This window comes from Manis javanica, chromosome 7 (genome assembly GCF_040802235.1).
Source record: "Manis javanica isolate MJ-LG chromosome 7, MJ_LKY, whole genome shotgun sequence".
NCBI classification, from domain to species: domain Eukaryota; kingdom Metazoa; phylum Chordata; class Mammalia; order Pholidota; family Manidae; genus Manis; species Manis javanica.
This window is the reverse complement of record NC_133162.1, coordinates 42,557,935-42,582,016: the sequence shown is the minus strand read 5'-3', so window position 1 is coordinate 42,582,016 and position 24,082 is coordinate 42,557,935. Positions and strand designations below refer to the sequence as shown.

The window sequence follows — 24,082 nt, the reverse complement described above, 5'->3', positions numbered from 1 at the left end:
ATGTGAAATAAGGTTTTCCTAGGCAGCATATAGTTGGGTCCTGTGTTTTTATCCATTCTATCAATCTCTTGTCTTTTGATTAGTGAGTTTAATCTATTTACATTAAAGTAATTACTGATAAGGAGAGACATACTTCTGTCTCTGTGGTATTTGTCCTCTATATGCCTTATAGCATTTTTGCCCCTCATTTCCTACACTATTACCTTCTTTTGTATTGTTTGTTTTTTTTAGTGACATTTACATTCCTTTCTAATTTTTTTGTGTATATCTATAGCTATTTTCTTTGAAGTTACCATGGTGATTACATTTAGCATCCTAAAGTTATAATGCTTTAATTTGAATTTATAGCAGCTTAATTTCAATAACATATAAAAACTCTGTTCTTTTACATTTCTATCCCCACTCCTTTCAGTTGTTTATGTTACAAAATTACAGGTTTATGCACTGTATGCCTCAAAACATAAACTAATAATTCTTCTAAATGCATTAGTCTCTTAAATTATGTAGAAAACAATATTTGGAGTTTTAAACCAGATACCAGCTTTTACACTAATAATGGTTTTCTTCTTTAAATGTGTGAGCCTATTAAATCAAAACAAAAAGTACAGTTATAAACCATCATTATAATAATATTATCTTTTATGATTGCCTATGAATTTATCTTTATGGAGATCTTGAGAAAGTGAGAGGAGTGACATCAGAAAAAACTGTTGGATAAGACATTCCTTGTGGTGTTCCCCTCTCAACAGTAACAATTTGACATCTGTCCACAGACAAAAGTCCCTCTGTGGGAACTCTGGGATTCAGCACCAGATGCCAAAGAACCTGGGAGGAGTATCACACACCCATGCCTCAAGTATAAGGCATACAGATGTAGGTCCTGGCTGTAGACCCTGCAATGGCCCACACTCATATGCAGTCCAGAGACCCCAGACAAGGAAAACATGTCTTAGATAACTACCCACAGATGAAAGAGCCTGTGTGGAAGTACAGGTTCCCACTAAAGACACTCCAGTACACCATTGTAGGAAAAAAAATAAGTTTGGACACATTGGAAAGGGTAAGAGGAACAGTAAAAATGAGGTTACTTGCATTACCCATTCTCCAACATGGCATAGCTCAGGGCTAAGTGAACTTGGGCCATGATTTTTCCCATGGGGAAAGTAAGAACATGTGAATTTCTACAGCTATGCAGAATACTGCCAAACCATACAATTTCTCTTTTGACCCATCTAGAGTACTGAATCAGGAACTGCAATACTGGGGGACAGGAAGAAACAAGGAGAGCAGCAGATAGGATTCTCAGAAAGCCTTCAAGGGATGTGGGTCCTATTAACTGAATCATGGGCTCCATCAAGAAGCCTACCTACCAGCCACAGGGGATGCCTTGCCTTAAGATCCTCCCACTAACTGATCCAAAGCCACCCCTAGCACTCCACATGCCTCACTTACATACAAACCTATCCAGTGGTTGGCTCTCTATGTTACATACTTGACAAAAGTTGAAAGAGCAAGCCTTGGCAAATGGCTAGTGAGTACATGCAAAAAGTTGGCCCAAATCTATGGGCCAGGGACACATAATAAACTTGAATTTTAGCACAACCCTTGAGAAAACCAAAAATGGCTGTCAGCACACAGCCTAATGGTTTACAGGATATAGAGCTATAATGCATACAAGCTTAAGAATTCTGCCACAAGAGGGTGCAAGAAGTGTAGAGTGTGTCTATCCATAGATAATCTATGAAAGCCTCAGACTCTCTGGCAGGACAAATGAAAGGTATTTTTCTCCTGAAGGCAGTTAGTAAAGACTGGAGGAAGTGACTGCTATTTCAAATGTAAAGGCCATAACACAAAACACCAAGGAATATGAAAAATTGAGGGAAAAGTAACACCACAAAAAGGTCATAATAATCTAGCAGCAACCCATCCCAAAGTCATGTATATCTGCATATTACCCAACAAAGATGTCAAAATAGCTATTTTAAGAAAACTCAGTGAGCTACAAGAAAACACAGAAAGACAGTTCAAGGAAACCAGGAAAATAATGCATGAACAAAATGAGAAGTTTAACAAAGAGGCAAAAATCATTAAAAAGAACCAAACAAATTCTGGAGATCAAGAATACAATGAATAAAATGAAAAAATGCAATGGACAGCATCAACAAAACAAAAGAGCATCAAACAGAAGAAAAAACTTGTGAGGTAGAAGACAGGAACTTAAAATAATCCAGTTAGAGGACAGTAAAAATAAATGAATAAAAAGTGTAAAGAAAGCCTTCATGATCAATAGGATACCATGAAAAGAAATAATTTGTGAAATACAAAGCTCCAGAGGAGAGGGAGAAGAGAGCAGAAAGATTACTTAAATAAATAATGGCTGAGAAAAACTTCTCATATCTGGGGAGAGATCTGGATATCCAAGATCATGAACCTCATATATCACCAAACAAACTCAGAAACATCATCTTCAAGACAAACCACAATAAAACTGTCAAAAATCAAAGACAAAGAAGAAAACTTAAAAGCAGCAAGAGAAAAGAAGCTTGTAACTTACAAGGGAACTCCCATAAGGTTATGAGCATATTTTTCAGCAGAAACCTTAGAGACTAGAAGAGAGTAGGATGACATTCAAAGTGCTGAAGAAAGAACAAGTCAACCAAGAATATTTTATCCAGCAAAGCTGTACTTCAAGAATGAAGGAGAGGAAATAGAGTGCAATGCATTCATTTTAGGAGACTTCAACACACCACTCACTCTACACAGAAAATAAATAAGGACACAGAGGCACTGAACAACACACTAGAACAGATGGACCTAACAGACATCTACAGAACTCTACACCCAAAAGCAGCAGGATACACTTTCTTCTCAAGTGCACATGGAACATTCTCCAGAATAGATCACACACTAGGCCACAAAAAGAGACTCAGTAAATTCAAAAAGATTGAAATTCTACCAACCAACTTCTCAGATCACAAAGGTATAAAACTAGAAATAAATTGTACAAAAAAAACAAAAAGGCTCACAAACACATGGAAGCTTAACAAGATGCTCCTGAATGATCAATGGATCACTGACCAAATTAAAACAGAGATCAAGCAATATATGGAGACAAATGACAACAACAGCACAATGCCCCAACTTCTGTGGGACACAGCAAAGGCGGTCCTAAAAAGAAAGTATATAGCACTCCAGGCCTATTTAAAGAAGGAAGAACAATCCCAAATGAACAGTCTAAATTCATAATTACTGAAACTGGAAAAAGAAGAACAAATGAAGCCCAAAGTCAGCAGAAGGTGGGACATAATAAAGATCAGAGAACAAATAAATAAAATTGAGAATAATAAAACAATAGAAAAATCAATGAAACCAAGAGCTGGTTCTTTGAGAAAATAAACAAAATAGATAAACCCCTAGCCAGACGTATTAAGAGAAAAAGAGAATCTACACACATAAACAGAATCAGGAATGAGAAAGGAAAAATCACCACAGACACCACAGAAATACAAAGAATTATGAGAGAATACTATGAAAATCTATATGCTAACAAACTGGATAACCTAGAAGAAATGGACAACTTTCCAGGAAAATACAACTTTCCAAGACTGACCAAGGAAGAAACAGAAAATCTAAACAGAAAAATTACCAGCAAAGAAATTGAATCAGTAATCAAAAAACAAACCGAGAACAAAACACCTGGGCCAGATGGATTCACTGCTGAATTTTATCAGACATCAGAGAAGACATAACACCCATTCTCCTTAAAGTTTTCCAAAAAATAGAAGAGGAGAGAATACTTTCTAACTCGTTCTATGAAGCCAGCATTACTCAGGCAAAGACACCACAAAAAAAGAAAACTACAGACCAATATTCCTGATGAACACAGATGGAAAAAAACTCAACAAAAAATTAGCAAACCAAATTCAAAAATACATGTAGAGAATCATATACCATGATCAAGTGGGATTCATCTCAGGGATGCAAGGATGGTACAACATTCGAAAATCCATCAACATCATCCACCACATCAACAAAAAGAAGGATAAAAACCGCATGATCATCTCCATAGATGCTGAAAAAGCATTTGACAAAATTCAACATCCATTCATGATAAAAACTCTCAACAAAATGGGTATAGAGGGCAAGTACCTCAACATAATAAAGGCCATACATGAAAAACCCACAGCCAACATTATACTTAACAGCGTGAAGCTGAAAGGTTTTCACCTAAGATCGGGAACAACACAGAGATGCCCACTCTCCCCACTGTTACTCAACATAGTACTGGAGGTCCTAGCCATGGCAATCAGACAAAACAAAGAAATAAAAGGCATCCATACTGGTAAGGAAGAAGTCAAAATGTCACTATTTGCAGATGAAATGATATTGTACATAAAAAACCCTAAAGAATTCACTCCAAAACTACTAACACAAATATATGAATTCAGCAAAGTTGCAGGATACAAAATTAATACACAGAAATCTGTTGCATTTCTATACACTAACGATGAACTAGCAGAAAGGGAAATCAGGAAAACAATTCCATTCATAATTGCAACAAAAAGAATAAAATACCTAGGAATAAACCTAACCAAGGAAGCGAAAGACCTATACTCTGAAAACCTACAAGACACTCCTAAGATAAATTAAAGAGGACACTAATAAATGGAAATTCATCCCATGTTCTTGGCTAGGAAGAATTAATATTGTCAAAACAGACATCTGCCTAAAGCAATCTACAGATTCAATGCAATATCTATCAAAATACCAATAGCATTCTTCAATGAACTGGAACAAATAGTTCTAAAATTCATATGGAACCACCAAAGACCCCAAATAGCCAAAGCAGTACTGAGAAGGAAGAATATAAAGTGGGGGGAATCCTGCTTTCCAACTTTAATCTCTACTACAAAGCCACAGTAATCAAGACAATTTGGTACTGGCACAAGAACAGAGCCACAGACCAGTGGAACAGAATAGAGACTTCAGACATTAACCCAAACATATATGGTCAATTAACTTATGATAAAGGAGCCATGGACATACAATGGGGAAATGACAGCATCTTCAACAGCTAGTGTTAGCAAAACTGGACAGCTACATGCAAGAGAATAAAACTGGATCATTGTCTAATCCCATACACAAAAGTAAACTCCAAATGGATCCAAGACCTGAATGTAAGTCATGAAACCATAAAACTCTTATAAAAAAACATAGGCAAAAATCTCTTGGACATAAACATGAGCAACTTCTTCATGAACATATCTCCCTGGGCAAGGGAAACAAAAGCAAAAATGAACAGGGAATATACCAAGTTGAAAAGCTTCTGTACAGCAAAGGACATGACCAAGAGAACAAAAAGGCATCCTACAGTATGGGAGAATATATTCATAAATGACATATCCAATAAAGGGTTGACATCCAAGATATATAAAGAACTCACTCACCTCAATAAACAAAAAACAAATAATCCAATTAAAGCATGGGCAGAAGATCTGAACAGACATTTCTCCAAAGAAGAAATTCAGATGACCAACAGACACATGAAAAGATGCTCCACATCACTAATAATCAGGGAAATGCAAATTAAAACCACAATGAAATATCACTTCACACCAGTTAGGATGGCCACCTTCCAAAAGACAAACAACAACAAATGTTGGTGAGGATTTGGAGAAAGGGGAAAACCTCCTACACTGCTGGTGGGAATGTAAATCATTTCAACTATTGTGGAAAGCAGTATGGAGGTTCCTCAAAAAACTAAAAATAGAAATACCATTTGACCCAGGACATCCACTCCTAGGAATTTACCCTAAGAATGCAGCAGCCCAGTTTGAAAAAGACATATTCACCCCTATGTTTATCGCAGCACTATTAACAATAGCCAAGAAATGGAAGCAACCTAAGCGTCTATCAGTACATGAATGGATGAAGAAGAGGTGGTACATATACACAATGGAATATTATTCAGCCATAAGAAGAAAACAAATCCTCTCATTTGCAACAACATGGATGTAGCTAGAGGGTATTATGTTCAGTGAAATAAGAGAGGCAGAGAAAGACAAGTATGAAATGATTTCAGTCATCTGTGGAATGTAAGAACAAAGCAAAAACTGAAGGAATGAAACAGCAGCTGATTCACAGAGCCCAAGAATGGACTAACAGTTACCAAGGGGAAAGGGACTGGGGAAGATGGATGGGAAGAGAGGGATAAGGGGGAAAAAAGGGCATTATGATTAGCTCACATAATGTAGGGTGTTGCACAGGGAAGGCAGTACAGCACAGAGTAGATGAGTAGTGATTCTATAGCATCTTACTATGCTGATGGACAGTGACTGTAGTGGGGTATGTGGTGGGGACTTGATAATGGAGGGAGTCTAGTAACCATAATGTTGCTCATGTAATTGTACATTAATGATACCAAAATAAAAAAAATAGATCATGAATATTATCCTATGGCAATAAAGGCAGGTTTACTCAAAGAAAAAAAAAGAATGAAGGAGAGATAAAGACTTTCCCATGGAAACAAAAGCTGAAGGAGTTAATCACCACTAGACCAGCCTTAGGATAAATGCTGAAAGGAGTGCTTGAAACTGAAACAGCCTGAGGTGTAAAATTAAGGTCTTTTCAGGTCTTTTTTGAGCATTTCACTGGACATGCATGGTCACTTTCTAATTTTATATACAACTGTTTTAAAGTGTCCTAGTTTTTAACATTTGGCTCTTGAATGGGGAAAAAGAGGAAAAGGAAAGGGGTGCTGGCCTTTTAAATCCCATGGTAGTCTCTTCAACTGGAGAGGAAAAGGCTTACAATAATAGAGGGAGGTACAACAATAACTAACTCTCTCTCTGCACCTTTGAACAGAAGCAGTAATCAGCAATCAGAAAGCATATTTCTAACATTTGGAGAACCAGGTTCTTTTAACTAGCCCTGGCTCCTGCAAGCTGCTAGAGGAACACATACACAGCATTCTGCCACATATCTAGAGGGTGGGAGATGAGTAGTTGCTACTGTGCCAAGATGTGAAATTAATCACAATTTTCCATATAAGTCTTCCCCTGGAGATTGTGAGCCTTCAACAGACTCCAGAATTTCAAAGTAGTTTTATCAAAGCTTCAAAATTGAAGTGATCTGAACGCTCTTTCACCTTCTTAAAAGACCTATATTACAAACTCCTATTAGCAAATAGGAAATTTTCTTTCATATAGCTTAGCTCTTGACAAATTAAATAGAAGAAATTCTCTGTATGAAATATCCATGAAGAAGGATCCAAGGGAAAGATGACAGATTCTATATTGCAGAAGGTACCCATGGTCTCCAGGAAGATTAATTTTCCCTCCGTAGCCACCTTCACAGGTTTCAGTCTAATTTGCAAGCTCCATGCAGGGAGGGGTGACTTTAGGTCAACTCATAAATTTGTGTACTTTCTTTCCCTCTTGATGCAGTGATGCTTTATCATTGTAGCACTGAGCATAGCATGGTGTTGGGTTTCATGACTCTTCTCAGTACCAAAGATGCTTTTTCCCCTTTAAGGATGGTTTTAATATCTCAAATTAAACTTTTTTTTGAGGTTAAGTGAAATGATCTTCATTGCAAGTGAAGTTTTTCAAAAACTCATGTGATATTATAACTGAATTAATTAATGACTGTGTGGTGCACATTTCAGGCTAAAGAAGACGTGAGACCAAGTATCCCCTGGTGTTCGTCAGATCTAAAACTCTGTGTCTGGGTCTGTTCATTCCCTCTAGGTACTTTTCATTTCAGTTCATGTATTCTCCATCTGTAACTGGTTCATTTTTATAATTTCTATCTCTTTTCCGATGTTCTCATTGAGTTTATGCACATTTCTCTTCAAGCTGATGAGTAACTGTATGACACTTTGAATTCTGAATCAGACTGCTTATCTTTGTTTTCTTTAGCTCTTTTTTTTTTTTTTGGCTTTTGGCTTTTTCCTCGTCCTTTTGTTTGGAACACATTCCTCTGTATCATTTTGTGTGACTGTGTTTGTTTCTATGTATTAGGTAGAAGAGCTACGTCTCCTAGTCTTGAAAGCAGTGACCTTATCTAGTAGGTGTTATGTAGTGGCACTCAGTAGTGCAATACCTCAGAACTACATACTCCCAGGGCTGTGTATGCTCTCCTAGTGTGGCTGGACTGGACTGCTGCAGGAGCACTGGCAGGGTGGGCTGTGCCTGGCACTGCTGGCTGCTGTGCAGCTTGGTTGTATCTATGGTAGTGGACTGGATGCAGGGATCACTCCTCCCAGGGCCAGGAGTCAGTCTGGGGGGATGCTGGTCCTGGCTGGGGCTGGTTGCCAGGTGTAGCAGTGGGAGTCTCCTTGGAGGGGGGTGGCAGGCTGGGTGGGCGAGTATGCAGGGGACAACCTGGCCCAACAGTACAGACCCAGTAGCCTCTCCAGGTGGCCCTCCCCATGTTCTTGGCTGTGGAAGGGCTGTTCTGCTGGGCTACAGGTCATCCTCAGAGTGAGTTCTATTCCAGGTAGTTGCTGCCTGTGTGTACATGGGGAGGAGGTACCACAGGAACCTCCTTTTTGGCCATTTTCCCAGAATGCCAAGCTCAGCTCTAAACTTTTTATTTTGAGATAATTTCAGATTCACATGTAATTGTCAGAAATTGTGAAATATCTTGTACCTTAGTTGAATAACTATAGTAAAATATCACAAACAGGATATTGACATTGATAATGTCAAGATACAGAACATTTTCATCATCACAAGAATCCTGTTACCCATTTAACCAATGTTACATTTTTATAGCCATTTCGACTACCTTCCCCATCCTCAACACCAGGCAACCACTAATCTGTTCTCCATTTCTATGCTTTGTCACTTAAAATAAGTAATATGAGTGGAATCATACAGTATGTAACTTCTTTGATTGGGCTTTTTCATTCAGTATAATTCTCTGGAGATTCATTGAGATTGTTGTGTGTACCAGCAGTTTGTTCATTTTCATTGCTGAATAGCATTTTCTCGTATGGATGTACCACAGTTTGTTCAATCTGTGGAAGGATATCTGGGTTGTTTCCAGTTTTTGACTATAAATCTCCTATAAACAATAACATGCTGGGACTGCCACCCTGGGAGGTGCTGGGCCCAGAGGGTCTGCACCAAGCTATTGGGTGGTGACTGGGTGTTGAGGTTCGATGGGTGGCTGCCTGGAGGCTCACCTCCATACCCACCAGGTGTCCAGCCCTCGGTGGGCAGGATGTTGCATCCCCCCACCCCCATTCTCCAACTTCAGCTCTGGTTTCCTGCTGGCTGTTATTGCCAGCTTCCCTCTGAGGAGCACCAACTTGCAGAGGCCACCATCCTGGTGTGTGCTTGGGTGATGCCACAAACCAAGCACTGGGCTGTCCTGCTGGCACAGAATCAAATGGTGAATGGTGAACAGAGGTGAAGTAATCACCGTAGGTCTGGAATCACTGGACTCAAGACTTGAAATCTCCAACCATATCTGCTTATTCACCATTCTAGACATCTTGAAAACTATTAAATATGGTGGCATGAAAGGTGAGAAAGAGAACTCCTCCAAAAACCAAATATAATAAAAAAATATAGTTAAAACAACTAATCCTAAAAGAGCAACAGGAAAGAAGGTTGTGCCAGACTGCATACACCTAGAGAACAGAGCAGACCTCACAAAACAGGGCACCAGCACTGCTCCCCTGCAACCCCCGACATCACTCCAGAGGCTAAGCAACTCCAGAGAGTATACCTTCTGGGCAATAGAGGGCGCCACATACAAATATGAAACATCAAAGGAACCAGATTCAAACAAAAATCTTGCAAATGCCAGACGAAAACCCAAGTGAAACTGAACTCACCAATATTCCTGAAAGAGAATTCAAAATAAAAATCATAAACATACTCATGGAGATACAGAAAAATATTCAAGAACTCAGGGATGAATTTAGGACAGAGATTCAATGATTAAGAAATTCCATATCTGAAATGAAACATACAATGGAGGGATTTAAAAGCAGATCAGACGTACTATAAGAGACGGTAAATGGAATAGAAATTAGAGAAGAGGAATACAAAGAAGCTGAGGCACAGAGGGAAAAAAGGATCTCTAGGAATGAAAGAATATTGAGAGAACTGTGTCACCAATCCAAACGCAACAATATTCGCATTATAGGGGTACCAGAAGAAGAAGAGAGAAAAAGGGATAGAAAGTGTCTCTGAGGAGGAAATTGCTGAAAACTTCCCCAATCTGGGGAAGGAGATAGCCTCTGAGGCCACGGAGGTACACAGATCTCCCTACACAAAGGACACAAGGAATACAACACCAAGACATAAAATAATTAAAATGGCAAAGAACAAGGATAAGGACAGACTTTTAAAAGCAGCTAGACAGAGAAAAAAAAATCATATACAAAGGAAAACCCATCAGGCTATCATCAGACTTCTCAACAGAAACCTTACAGGCCAGAAATGGGTGGCATGATATATTTAATGCAATGAAACAGAAGGGCCTCAAACCAAGAATACTCTATCTGGCAAGATTATCATTTAAATTTGAAGGAGGGCTTAAACAATTTTCAGATAAGCAAAAGCTGAGAGAATTTACCTCCGAAAAACCACCTCTATAGTATATTTTGGAGGGACTGATATAGATGGAAGTATTCCTAAAGCTAAATAGCTGTCACCAGGGGAAATAAAACCACAGTAAAGAAAGTAGAACAGCTAATTACTAAGCAAATGCAAAATCAAATCAATTACCCCCAAAGTCAATCGAGGGGTAGACAAAGAGTACAGAATATGATATCTAATATGTAAAGAACAGAAGAGAAAGAAAAAGGAGGGAAAAAAAAGAACCTTTAGATTGTGTTTGTAATAGCATACTAAGTGAGTTAAATTAGACTGTTAGATAGTAAGGGGATTACCTTTGAACCTTTGGTAACCACGAATGTAAAGCCTGCAATGGCAATAACTACATATCTATTGATAATCACCCAAAAAGTATATGTTCTGAATGCACCAATTAGAAGACATAGAGTCATGGAATGGATAAAAAAACAAGACCCATGGTGCATGTGGGGTCACAGGGAAGACAGTATAACTTAGAGAAGACAAACAGGGACTTTGTGGAATCTTACTACATTGAGGGACAGTGACTGCAGTGGACTATGGTGGGGGGGTGCTCGATAATAAGGGTGAATGTAATAACCACATTGTTTTTCTTGTGAAACCTTCATAAGGGTGTATATCAATGATACATTAATAAAAAAAACAACAACAAGACCCATCTATATGCTGCCTACAAGAGACTCACTTCAAACACAGAGACATACACAGACTGAAAGTAAAGGAGCGGAAAAAGATATTTGATGCAACTAATAGGGAGAAAAAAGCATGAGATGCAGTACTTGTATCAGACAACATCGAATTCAAAACAAAGACAGTAACAAGACACAAAGAAGGACATTACATAATGATAAAAGGGTCAGTCCAACAAGAGGATATAACTGTTATAAATATCTATGCACCCAGTGGAACCACAATAGTGGTGTGAGTAGGGCAGAGGAAATCTACTCCCAAAACCATATATATTTTTGAAAATACAACAAATACAACTATTCTAAAAAGAGAGACCAGAAGATTCAGGACAACAGCCAGGCTAAATCTAAATCTGTGAGAACCCAGCACCTCATGAAGGGGGTAAGATACAAGCTGCGGCCCGGTGGGACCCAAGCACCCCTCACCCCAGCTCTCTGGCGGGAGAAGAGAAGTCAGAGCAGGGAGGGAGAGAGAGCCCAAGACTGCTAAATACCCAGCCCTACTCACCCGCACTGGGATGGTGTGCTGGATACTAGGGAAACGGAACAGTAAAACCTGCAAGCAGGTTCCCACAGCTGGCGCCCCCGGGACAAAAGAAAAGTGAGTGCTTTTTGAAAGTCTTAAAGGTACAGTAGCCTCACAGCTGGACGGAAGCATCCTGGCACACTCAGCCCAGCAGCTGGGAATCCCAGGGAACAGCGGGTGCCATAACCCCCTGGGTGACAGCAAAGCTCTGAGGCCCCTCACGGTGATAAAGAGCCTCCCGCCCATTCCCCCTCCAGCGTGACCCCACCATAATAGAGCAAGCAGCCTGAGACCAGCCATGCACACAGCAGCCATGCAGAGCTTCCTCCACAGCGGCCCGGGCAAGAATCAGAGACCCCGTCTGTATGCAGCTGCCCAGTACAAGCCGCTAGGGGTTAACATTCTCCCAGGATAAGAAGGCGAGGAGCAAGTGGGAAGGAATTTTGTTCGCTCAGCTGACACACATGCCAACGGCCCATAAGCCTCTCTATTGCCATGAAAAGGCAGAAGAATTTGATCCAGACCAAAATCACACACACATCCTCCCCTGAGAGGGAACCTGGGTAGATAAACTTAAGCAATGTTCCTTAAAAAGAATTCAAAATAAAGGTCATAATCATGCTGATGGACTTGCAGAGAAATATGCAAGAGCTAAGAAGGGAGAATACAGAAATAAAACAATCTCTGGAAGGACTTAAAAGCAGAATGGATGAGGTGCAAGAGGCTGTTAATGGAATAGAAATCAGAGAACAGCAACACAGAGAAGCTGATGCAGACAGAGATAAAAGGATCTCCAGGAATGAAAGAATATTAAGAGAACTGTGTGACCAATCCAAATGGAATAATATTCACATTATAGGGGTTCTAGAAGAAGAAGAGAGAAAAAGGGATAGAAAGTGTCTTTGAAGAAAAAATTGCTGAACACTTTCCCAAACTGGGGGAGGAAATAGCCACTCAAACCACTGAAGCCCACAGAGCTCCCAACACAAGGGACCCAAGGAGGACAACATCAAGACACATAATAATTAAAATGGCAAAGATCAAGGACAAGGACAGAGTATTAAAGGCAGCCAGAGAGAAAAAAGTCACCTACAGAGGAAAACCCATCAGGCTATCATCAGACTTATTAACAGAAACCCTACAGGCCAGAAGAGAATTGCATGATATATTTAATGCAAGGAAACAGAAGGCCCTTGTAACAAGGATACTGTATCCAACATGATTATCATTTAAACATGAAGGAGAGATTTAACAATTCCCAGACAAGCAAAAGTTGAGGGAATTTGCCTCCCACAAACCACCTCTACAGGGTATTTTAGAGGGACTGCTCTAGATGGAAGCACTCCAAAGACCAAATAGATGTCACCAGAAAAAATAAAATCACAACAAAGAAAGCAGACCAACCAAATACTAACTAAAGGCAAAAAAAATAAAACCAACTACCCACAAAAGCAGTCAAAGGAAACACAAAAGAGCACAAAATAAAACACATAACATATAAAGAATGGAGGGATAATGCATAATCAAAACTGAAAGTTTCTGTGATGACTGTCCTTGTACTATTCACCATGTAACTTATTCACTATGTAAGAATTTGTTCTCCATGTAAGAACTTGTTCATTATGCTTCAGAAGATTGGAGACTGATGAAAATTAGGCCTGGGGTGGATTAATGATTACACATTGAACATTGAGTCCCCTGTGCAGAATTTTATTGTTGTTAACAACCATTTGATCAAATAGGAGAGATGCCCTCACACACACACACACAAAAAAAAAGTACACACTTGCAATTGTAAAATAAATAAGTAACCGGGATGTAATGTATAGCATAAGGAATATAGTCAAAATATTGTAACAACTTGATATGGTGATAGCTGGTACCTAAAATTATGTTATCATGTATATAAATGTTGAATCACTGTGTTGTACACCTGAAACTAATGTAATACTGTGTGTCAACTACCCTTCAATAAAAAATAATTATCAAAAAAAAAAAGAATGTAGGGAGGAGGAGGAATAAGGGAGAGAAATAAAGAATCATCAGACTGTGTTTATAATAGCTCAATAAATGAGTTAAGTTAGAAAGTAAGATAGTAAAGAAGCTAACCTTGAACCTTTGGTAAGCACGAACCTAAAGCCAGCAATGGCAGTAAATACATATCTTTCAATAATCACCCTAAATGGATCCAAGACCTGAATGTAAGTCATGAAACCATACAACTCTTAGAAAAAAACATAGGCAAAAATCTCTTGGACATAAACATGAGCAACTTCTTCATGAATATATCTCTCTGGGCAAGGGAAACAAAAGCAAAAATGAACAAGTGGGACTATATCAAGCTGAAAAGCTTCTGTACAGCAAAGGACATCATAAACAAAACAAAAAGGCATCCTACAGTATGGGAGAATATATTTGTAAATGACATATCTGATGAGGGGTTAACATCCAAAATATATAAAGAACTTACACACCTCAACATCCAAAAAGCAAATAACCTGATTAACAAATGGGCAGAAGATATGAAAAGGCAATTCTCCTAAGAAGAAATTCAGATGGACAACAGGCATATGAGAAGATGCTCCACGTCACTAATCATCAGGGAAATGCAAATTAAAACCACAATGAGGTATCACCTCACACCAGTAAAGATGGCTAGCATCAAAAAGACTAAGAACAACAAATGCTGGTGAGGATGCGGAGAAAGAGGAACCCTCCTACACTGTGGGTGGGAATGTAAGCTAGTTCAACCATTGTGGAAAGCAATATGGAGGTTCCTCGAAAAACTAAAAATAGAAATACCATTTGACTCTGGAATCCCACTCCTTGGAATATACCCAAAGAATACAAATTCTCAGATTCAAAAAGACATATGCACCCCTATGTTTACTGCATACTTTTTACAATAGCCAAGATATGGAAGCAACCTAAGTGTCCATCTGTAGATGAATGGATAAAGATGTGATACATACATACACAATGGAATACTATTCAGCCATAAGAAAGAAACAAATCCTACCATTTGCAACAACATGCAGCTGGAGGACATTATGGATGGAGCTGGCTCAGTGAAATAAACCAGGTGGAGAAAGGCAAATGCCAAATGATTTCCCTCATTTGTGGAGTATAACAATGAAGCAAAACTGAAGGAACAAAATCGCAGCAGATTCACAGTCTCCAAGAATGAACTAGTGGTTACCACAGAGGAGGGGAGTGGGAGAGCAGGTGGAGAGGGAGGGAGAAGGGGACTGAGGGGTATTATGTTTAGTACACATGGTGTGGGGGATCACGGGGAGAACAGTATATCACAGAGAAGGGACATAGTGGATCTCTGACAACTTGCTGCACTAAAGGACAGTGACTGCATTGGGGTGTGGGTGGAGACTTGATGTGGGTGAATGTAGTAACCACATTGTTTTTTCATGTGAAACCTTCGTAAGAGTGTATATCAATCATACCTTAATAAAAAATTAAAAAAATAAAAAGAATGCAGGAGCCAGATTCAAAAAGACATATGCACCCCTATGTTTATCACAGCACTGTTTACAATGCCAAGAAATGCAAGCAACCTTAGTGTGCCTCAGTAGATGAATGTATAAAGAAGATGTGGTACATACACACAATAGAATACTATTCAGCCATAAGAAAGAAACAAATCCTACCATTTGCAACAATATGGATGGAGCTAGATGGGTATTATGCTCAGTGAAATAAGTCAGGGAGAGAAAAGATAAATACCAAATGATTTCCCTCATTTGTGGAGTATAACAATGAAGCAAAACTGAAGGAACAAAATAGCAGCAGACTCACAGACTCCAAGAAGAGACTAGTGGTTACCAAAGGGGAGGGGTGCGCAGGGCAGGTGGGGAGTGAGTGAGAAGAGGATTCTGTGGTATCATGATTGGTACACATGGTGTGTGGGGGGTCACAGGGAAAACAGTGTAGGTCAGAGAAGACAAATAGGGACTCTGTGGCATCTTACTACACTGATGGATAGTAACTGTAATGGGGTATGGGTGGGACTCGATAATATGGGTGAATGTAATAACCATATTGTTTTTCTTGTGAAACCTTCATAAGAGTGTATATCAATGATACCTTAATAAAAAAAAGGAAAGAAAATCAATAACATGCTGGTTTTTGTGTAAATACGTCATTTTACTGGGATATATGCTCAGGAGTGCAACTGCTCTATCATATCATAGTTTGCCTATTTAGTTCTTAAAGAAATTGCCAAACTGGTTTCTAGAGTAACATGTGACATTCCCACCAGAAATCTTGACATTTTATATTCCTACCAGCAACGTATCAGTGATCCAAGTTCTTTACAACCTTGTCAGCATTCAGTGTTTTCACTAGTTTTTATTTTAGCCTCCTCATAAGGTACATAGTGGTATCTCATTGTAGTTCTTATTTGCATTTACCTAATGGCTAATGATGCTGAACACTTTTTCATATTCTTATATGCCATCTGTATATTCTCTTTGGTGAAATGTCTCTTCATATCCTTTGTCTGCTTTGCAGCTGCATTGTTTGAAAATATTACTGTTGAGTTTTGAGAGTTCTTTAATTTTCTAGATACTAGTGCTTTGTCAGACTGTGATTTGCAAAAACTTTCTGTAGCTTGTCTTTAATCCTCTCAACAGGGTCTTGCACTGAGCAAGTTTTTAATTTTGATGAAGTCCAACTCACTAGTTTTTTTCCTTTTATGAATCACACTTTTGGTGTTAAGAACTTTCTGCCTAATCTAACTATACTGATAGACAGTGACTGCAATGGAGGGGAGGGAATAGATAATATGGGTGAATGTTGAAAGCACAATGTTGCTCATGTGAAACCTTCATAAGATTGTATATCAATGATACCTTAATTTTAAAAAAAACTCTGCCAAACTTAAATCTTGAAAAATTTGAGGATTTTTTCTTAACATTTTGTAGCTTTACAATTTACACAAGTCTGTGATCCATTTTAGTTACTTTTTATAAATGGTATGAGACTAAAGTTGAGTTTCCTTTTGTTGCTTATGGATGTCCAACTGCTCTAACATCATTTGTTGAAAAGGCTATCTTTCCTCCAATGAATTGATTTTTTCACTTTTGTCAAAAATCAGCTAGGCATATTTGAATGGGTCTATTTCTGTGTTCTCTATGCATTTCATTGATCTATGTGTCCTTCTACCAATGCCACACAATTTTGATTAATGTAGCTATATAGTAAATCATGAAATCATGTACACTGATACTTCCTGTTTTATTCTTTTCCAAAATTGTTTTGACTATTCTAGTTCCTTTGCTTTTCCATATAAACTTTAGAGTAGTCTTGTCCATTTCTACAAAAAATATCTTTCTGGAATTTTAACAGGAATTACATTCAATCTTAGCTATGTTAAATCTTCCAGTCCATGAGCACAGTATGTCTCTCCATTTATAAAGATCTTTTAAAAGTTTTCATTCAACAGTTTTCAGCACTTAAGTCCTATATACATTTTTCTAAATTTACGCCAAGTATTTAATTTTAAAAGGCAATTGTAAATGGTACTGTATTTTTAACATCAGTGTCCTTGTATTCATCACTAGTATATAGAAATTATTTTTGTACATTTCATTTACCTTGCATCCTATAATCTTGTTTAACTCACTTTTTCTTTCTATATGTTTTGTATAGATGTTTTCTATGTAGACAATCATGCCATCTGCAAATAGGAAGATTTATTTCAGGTCTATATATCTTCTATTCCCTTTTCTTACCCTATTGCACTGTCTAGAACTTCAGCTCTATGTTAATATGAGTTGTGGAAGCAGACCTCTTTGACTTGTCCCCAACCTTATGGGGAAAGCATTCCATCTTTCACCATTAAGTATAATGACAGCCTTTATCAGGTTGAGGAAGTTCCCTCTACTTGTATTTCCCTGAGAATTTTTAGTCATGAACTGGTGTTGAGTTTTGCCAAATGCCATTGCTGTTTTAATCAGTATGATCAATGGGCTATTTCTTCTTCAGACCATGAATATAGTGGAATACAATGATTAATTTTCATATATTGAACCAGCCTTGAATCCCTGGAATCAAACCCTTACAATGGTGATTTCTTTTTATAACTCTTTAAAAATTGCTGAATTCTATTTGGCAAGTAGAATTTGACAAATCTGCTATTATTTTGTCAGGATTTTTGTGTCTATATTCATGACACTGGCCTGTAGTTTTCTTTTTTTGTACTCTCTTTGGTTGTGCTATCAGTGTAACAATAGCTTCATGAAATGAAGTGTTTCTTCCTCTTCTATTTTCTGGAAAATCAGTAGAATAAGTGTTAGTTTTCATTACAACTTTTGGTAGAATTATCCAGTGAAGCTATCTGGCCTTGGAGATTTGAAATTACGAATTCAATTTCCTGAAGAGTTTTAGAGCAACGTAATTTATTTCATGTAGGGTGACTTATTGTTTGTGTTTTTCAAGAAGTTTTGTTGTCAAATTTATACATGTAGAGTTGTACTTACTATTTACTTAATATCCTTTTAATGTCTGCAGTATCTCTGGTATTATTCCCTTTATTCCTAATATTGATAATTTGTTGTGTCCTCCCTCTCTGTCAGTCTTAGAGATTTTTTTTATTTTGATGTTTTCAGATAACCAGCTGTTTGTTTCATTGATTTTCCCTATTGTTTTTCTGTTTGCATTTTATTGACTTCTGCTTTTTTTTATTTCCTTCCATTGCTTTGGATTTCTTTTACTCTTTCTACACATTCTTGAAGTGAGAGTTTTGATTACCAATTTGAGGCTTTTCCCCTTTTCTAGTGTATGAATTTAGTGCTATAAATTTTCTCAGTGCTTTAGCTATGTCCCACAAACTTTGCTATGTTGTCTTTTTATTTCCATTCAGTTCAATGTATTTTTCAATTTCCTTGACATTTCCTCTTTAACCCATGGGTTATATAAAAGTGTCTCTTTCTGGTGGTTTCCATGGGGGAGAAGTGGGGTGAATGAGGGGGATAAAGGGGCACAAAAATTCTCAATCAAATCATAACATAAGTTGGTCACAGGGATGGTAGTACAGCATGAAGAATATATCCAGTGATTCTGTAACATCTTCCTATGTTGAGAGAGAGTAACTTCACTAATTGGGGTGAGGATTTAATAATGTGGGTAACTGTTGAACTACTGTGTGTACAATATAATATTGTATGTCAACTACACTTCAATTTTAAAAAGTGTGTCTTTTAGTTTTGAAGGATTTGGAGAGTTTTAGGTTATCTTTCTATTACTGATTTCTACTTTGCTACTGCTGTTGTCAGAGAACACATTCTGTATTATTTTAATTCACTTAAATTTGTTGAGGTTAAGTTTACAACACAAGATAAGGTTTTGCTTTATGGTCTGTGGGCTTTTGAACATATTGTGTATTTTGCTATTGGGTGTTCTATAAATATTGATTAGATCTTGTTGGTTGATGGTGTTGTTGAGTTTTTCCATATCCTTCCTGAATTTCTATCTAGTTATTCTATGAATTGTTGAAAGGTGTTTTACATCTCCAGCTATAATTGTGGATCTGTCTATACCTCCTTTCAGTTTTATCAGCTCTGTTTCTGCAGTTTTATCAGTTTTCACAGCTCTGTTGTTTGGTGCATACATATTTAGGATTGCTGTCTTCTTGATGGATTGATCCTTTCATCATTATATAGTGAACTTCTCTGTCTCTATTTTTTTTTTTGCGAAGTCTATCTGATGCTTATATAGTCACTTCTACTTGTTTTGATTAATGTGGGCATGATATACCTTTTGGTTTTTACCTGACTATATATATGGTTATATTTTGAGTTTCTTGTACACAGCACATAGTTAGGTCATGTTTTTTAATCCACTCTGCAACCTCTGTATCTTGACATATTTAATGTAATTATTAATATATGAGAGCTTTAGTTTGCTGGGGTTTTTTGTTTGCCCTCTCTTTTTCAGTTCTTAGTTTCCTATTTTCTGCCTTTCCGTGGATTACTTGAACATTCTGTAGAATTCCATTTCGGTTTATCTGTAAAACTTTTAATATACCTCTGTGTAGATTTTTTAGTTGTTGTCTATGTATTGCATTATATATACATTACTTACTACACTCTACTGTTGTCATCATTTCACTAGTTTGAGTGAAGTGTAGAAATTTTACCTCCCTTACTTCTCTTTGTCCTAATTAAAAATTTCCTGAAATATTTTCTCAATATATACTTAGAACTGCATCAGATAGTGTTATGCTTTGTTTCAGGTGTCAAACACAATTTAGAAAACTCAAGAAGGAAAGCTTACTTTATCTATCCAAGTTTTGTTTACCACACTTTGTTGTCTTTCTTGATGTTCCTGAGTTTGTTCTTTTATCATTTCCTTTCTGTTTAGAAAATTCCTTCAGTCACTGTTTTAGGGTAGGTCTGCTGGTGATAAATTCTTACTCTTCTTTCATCTGAGAATGCCTTGATTTCTCCTTCATATCTTTTCTCTGGGTATTGGATCCTGGATGGACAGTTTTTCTGTTGTTTTTGGGTTTTGCTTTTTTACTACGGTATCATTGATACACACTCTTATGAAGGTTTCACAAGAAAAACAATGTGGTTATTACATTCACCCTTATTATCAACACCCCCCCATACCCCCTTGCAGTCACTGTCCATCAGTGTAGTAAGATGCTACAGAGCCCCTATTTGTCTTCTCTGACCTACACTGTCTTCCCCGTGACCCCCACACACACCATGTGCACCCATCATGACACCCCACAACCCCTTCTCCCTCCCCCACAACCCACCCTCCCCTACTCCTCCCCTACTCCTCCCCTTTGGTAACCACTAACCCCTTCTTGGAGTCTGTGAGTCTGCTGCTATTTTGTTCCTTCAGTTTTGCTTTGTTGTTATACCTGGATGGACAGTTTTTAGTCACTTTGAAAATACTATGCTTTTCCTGCAGTCTCCATGGTTTCTAATGAGAAATTGATGTCATTCTAATTGTTTTCTCCTACTTTCAGTTCTTTTTCTGTGTCTTTAGTTTTCAGAAGCTTAATTATGATGTTTCTTAGTATAGGTTTCTTCGGGTTTATCCTGTTGGGAGTTTGCTCAGTTTCTTGAATTTGTAGGTTTATGCCTCTTGCCAAAGTTTGGGAGTTTTCAGGCTTTACTTCTTTGACCTCACCCTCTTTCTCCTGTCTGAGATGCTAATAATACTAATATTAGGTCTTTTGTCATAGTCTCACAGGGGCCTCCAAAGCTTTGTTCATATTTTCCTTTTAGTCTATTTCTTCTGTATTACTCAAATTGGATAATCTCTATCTTCTAGCTCAGTGACTCATTCCTCTGTATCCTCCATTGTACTGTCGAGCCCATGCACTGAGCTTTTCATATTTCTGTTGAGTCTTTTATTTTTTTTGTTTCCAGCATATTTGCCAACTGCTTATTAAAGCATTTTTACCAAGGTTTATTTAAAATATTTATCTAATAATTCTGAAATACTGTCATGTTGTTGTTAGCATTTACTGATTGCCTTTTTAAATTCAGTTTGAGATCATCCAATTCTTGGTATGAATCCTGGTTTATTTGATCTTCTCTGATACCACCAAGCCAGGGTACTGGGGCTTTATGAGAGTAGAAGTCTAGGTTCCTCACTCAGCTTGGGTGTGGGTGGGGCTTTTTTTTCTTTCCCTGTGGTATTTGGCTAAAGCAGTTACTATCTAAAAGTTTTCTGTCTTGCTATGTAACCCCTTTCCTGGTCTTTTAGTTAGAGAACAGACTTTTGTTGGGCTTTCTTTCTTTCTTTTTTTGGTCTGTATCCATTCATATTTCCAGGTTGCTGGCTTCTTCAGCATAAAAAGAAAACCCAAGGAACTCACCACTGTGTCTTTCCTCAGGTCTTAGGTTTCCTTCTCTCCATGTTTCAGAATCTTTTTTATCCATAATGTCCAGAGTTTGTACTTGTACTTAATGAGGCTTAATGAGGTTAAAGTATATCTACTCCTTCTTCTTGGAGGCAGAAGTTCTGTTTTAAATGTTCTAATGATTGCACTTAAGGTTATAAATATATCTCTATGTACTATTTTATCCATATCCCACAAGTTTGATATTTGGTGTTTTACTCTCGATTGATTCTGAATGCCTTGCAGTGTATTATGATTTCTTCTTTGTCCCACGAATTAGTCATAAGTATGTCTTCAAACAAATGGATTTTTTTTTTTGCTATCTTTTTGTTATCGATTTCTAATTTTGCTGACTGTTGTATTCTCATCAGTGAACTTAGTCTGTATGCAACTGATTCTTTGGTTATGGCATAACTTGCTTTATGCCTAGTATGTACCAGTTTTTATTATATAAATGTTTCTTGCATGTTTTAAGACAATATGTATTATTTAATGATAGGCTTATAACCTTATGATTACTAATTTTTAAGGAAAACTTTTTTGTCTATCCAGGGCCTAGAAAGGTGTGATGGTAAGTGGATTTGTTTTTCTAGTCCACTCTTTGTGATTTTTGGCTTGTTGGGGATGGGATTGGTCTCAATCTCAACTCCCCATCTACATAGCCCAAGGTCTCTGACCCTGTTAAGAGCATTAGAACCAAAGTCCCTAGATTTTGGACTATTATCCTGTCCCCCAACACCACCGCACACCAATGGCAGCTGTCCAAGAGTTGCACATTTCTGTTCCTGCTTTGCTTCTAGAACAAAGGGATTGCTCTTGCCCTTTCTTTCTCATGAATTCAGTGACACATTTAAAATAATATTCTAGTTCTGCCTTTTCCATCCAAAATGCTAGGGAAGAAAGGCAATCGGGATACTCCTCTTATTTGACATGACAGAAAAGCACAGATCAAAGAAGAAAGAAGTAAAAGGGAGTAGTCAGAGTGTATGGGTCAGATGGATGCTTCTATGGATGACTGAGTCCCAGCTAGGCCACAGCTAGGAATCACTCTTTGAAGCAGTGTTTCCCAGGAGTCACTTGAGACTTTCATTCCAACATGCAGCTTCTTAGTGTCCTCCCCTGGCAGTTGTGAATTTGGTGGTCTGGGGTGGGACCATGAAGACTATTTTCTACCACAGCCTCAGAAAACCTCAGGTTTGGAAAACACTGCTCTGGAATACTTTATAGATACCCAGGTCCCAACTCTCTGGTTTGGGATCTTGGAATCTGTGTTTTCTGGCAGATACCCAAGGAGATGTGCCAATAAAAAAATAACAAAACAAAAAATGAAGAGTAGGGATAAAAACAAAAAAGCCTTAGACTAGTATATAGGTGTAGGAACAGATTATGTCAGAAGTAATACCATGCAGTTAGAAACTGTAAAAGTTTAGACGCAGAAACCATCTGTTCATTCATTCAAAAAACTCTTTTAGGGCCCTTTTATATCCCAGATATTTCTAGACACTAGCAATTGTGAAATAAGTAAGAGACAGTCCCAATATCAAAAAGTACCTCCTCTAACAAACAAGGGAGGCAAATTAATCATTGCTATACAGTATGTTCAGTATACAGAAGTACAGATAGAGTTGCCAGGTAAAATATAAGATGCCCAATTAAATGTGAATTTCAGACAACAAATGATTTTTTAGTGTAAGTATGTTCCAATTTTTTTTTTCATTTTTTCTAACTCTGGTAACCCTAAATACAGGAATACAAAGGTAAAACTCCCAACTCAGCTTAAGAGATAAGGGTAGCAAAGTTCAGTCATGTCAAAAGGTTTCTGATAAAAACTGATTAAAATTAGTAGGCCATGGTGACTGCTGTCAGAAGCAGGTAGAACTCAAAATATTCCATGTTATTCCTAGATTATGAAAGTAAGGGGAGTTAATTTGTTCCAACAATGGCTACTAATTCCTCAGAATCTCCTCATAACATACTCATATAATTAAGATTTTTAGGACCACGAGGACTTACAGAACACAGGTTTGTGAGCGAGGTCATCTAAAGTAATTCCTCCTTCAGGATTGACCTCAAAACTGCTAGTGAAGTTGTATTTTGCATTTCCTTCTGGAGAAACAGTAATTTTTGCAGAGTCTCCCAGAATCGCCTGATTGAATTCTGCACGAATAAAGGTAACTGGAGAATCTCCTTTAAAACCTTTCTGTTGAAAAAAACATACCACTTTACAATTACACCAAATAGAGAATTTTCCTACACATCTGGCAACCCATTAACTTGAACTAAATAGCATTTTCCATGTTTTCATAACAAGCCATATCACAAATTATAAAAGGGGTAGGTAGAAAGTCACTACCAAATCCAGTTAACCTATACCCAA

The 24,082-nt window shown here is 37.7% G+C and overlaps 1 protein-coding gene across 8 annotated transcripts in view; it reads right to left on the bottom strand.

Moving 5' to 3' along the window:
• CFAP70 (cilia and flagella associated protein 70) overlaps positions 1–24,082 on the bottom strand; it is a 170,969-nt gene that overhangs the window by 144,564 nt on the left and 2,323 nt on the right. For all 8 annotated transcript variants that reach the window (XM_073240876.1, XM_073240875.1, XM_073240871.1 and 5 more), the window contains one exon: positions 23,719–23,905. In XM_073240876.1, coding sequence (XP_073096977.1) covers positions 23,719–23,905 — 187 coding nt within the window. The remainder of the gene's footprint in view (positions 1–23,718; positions 23,906–24,082) is intronic.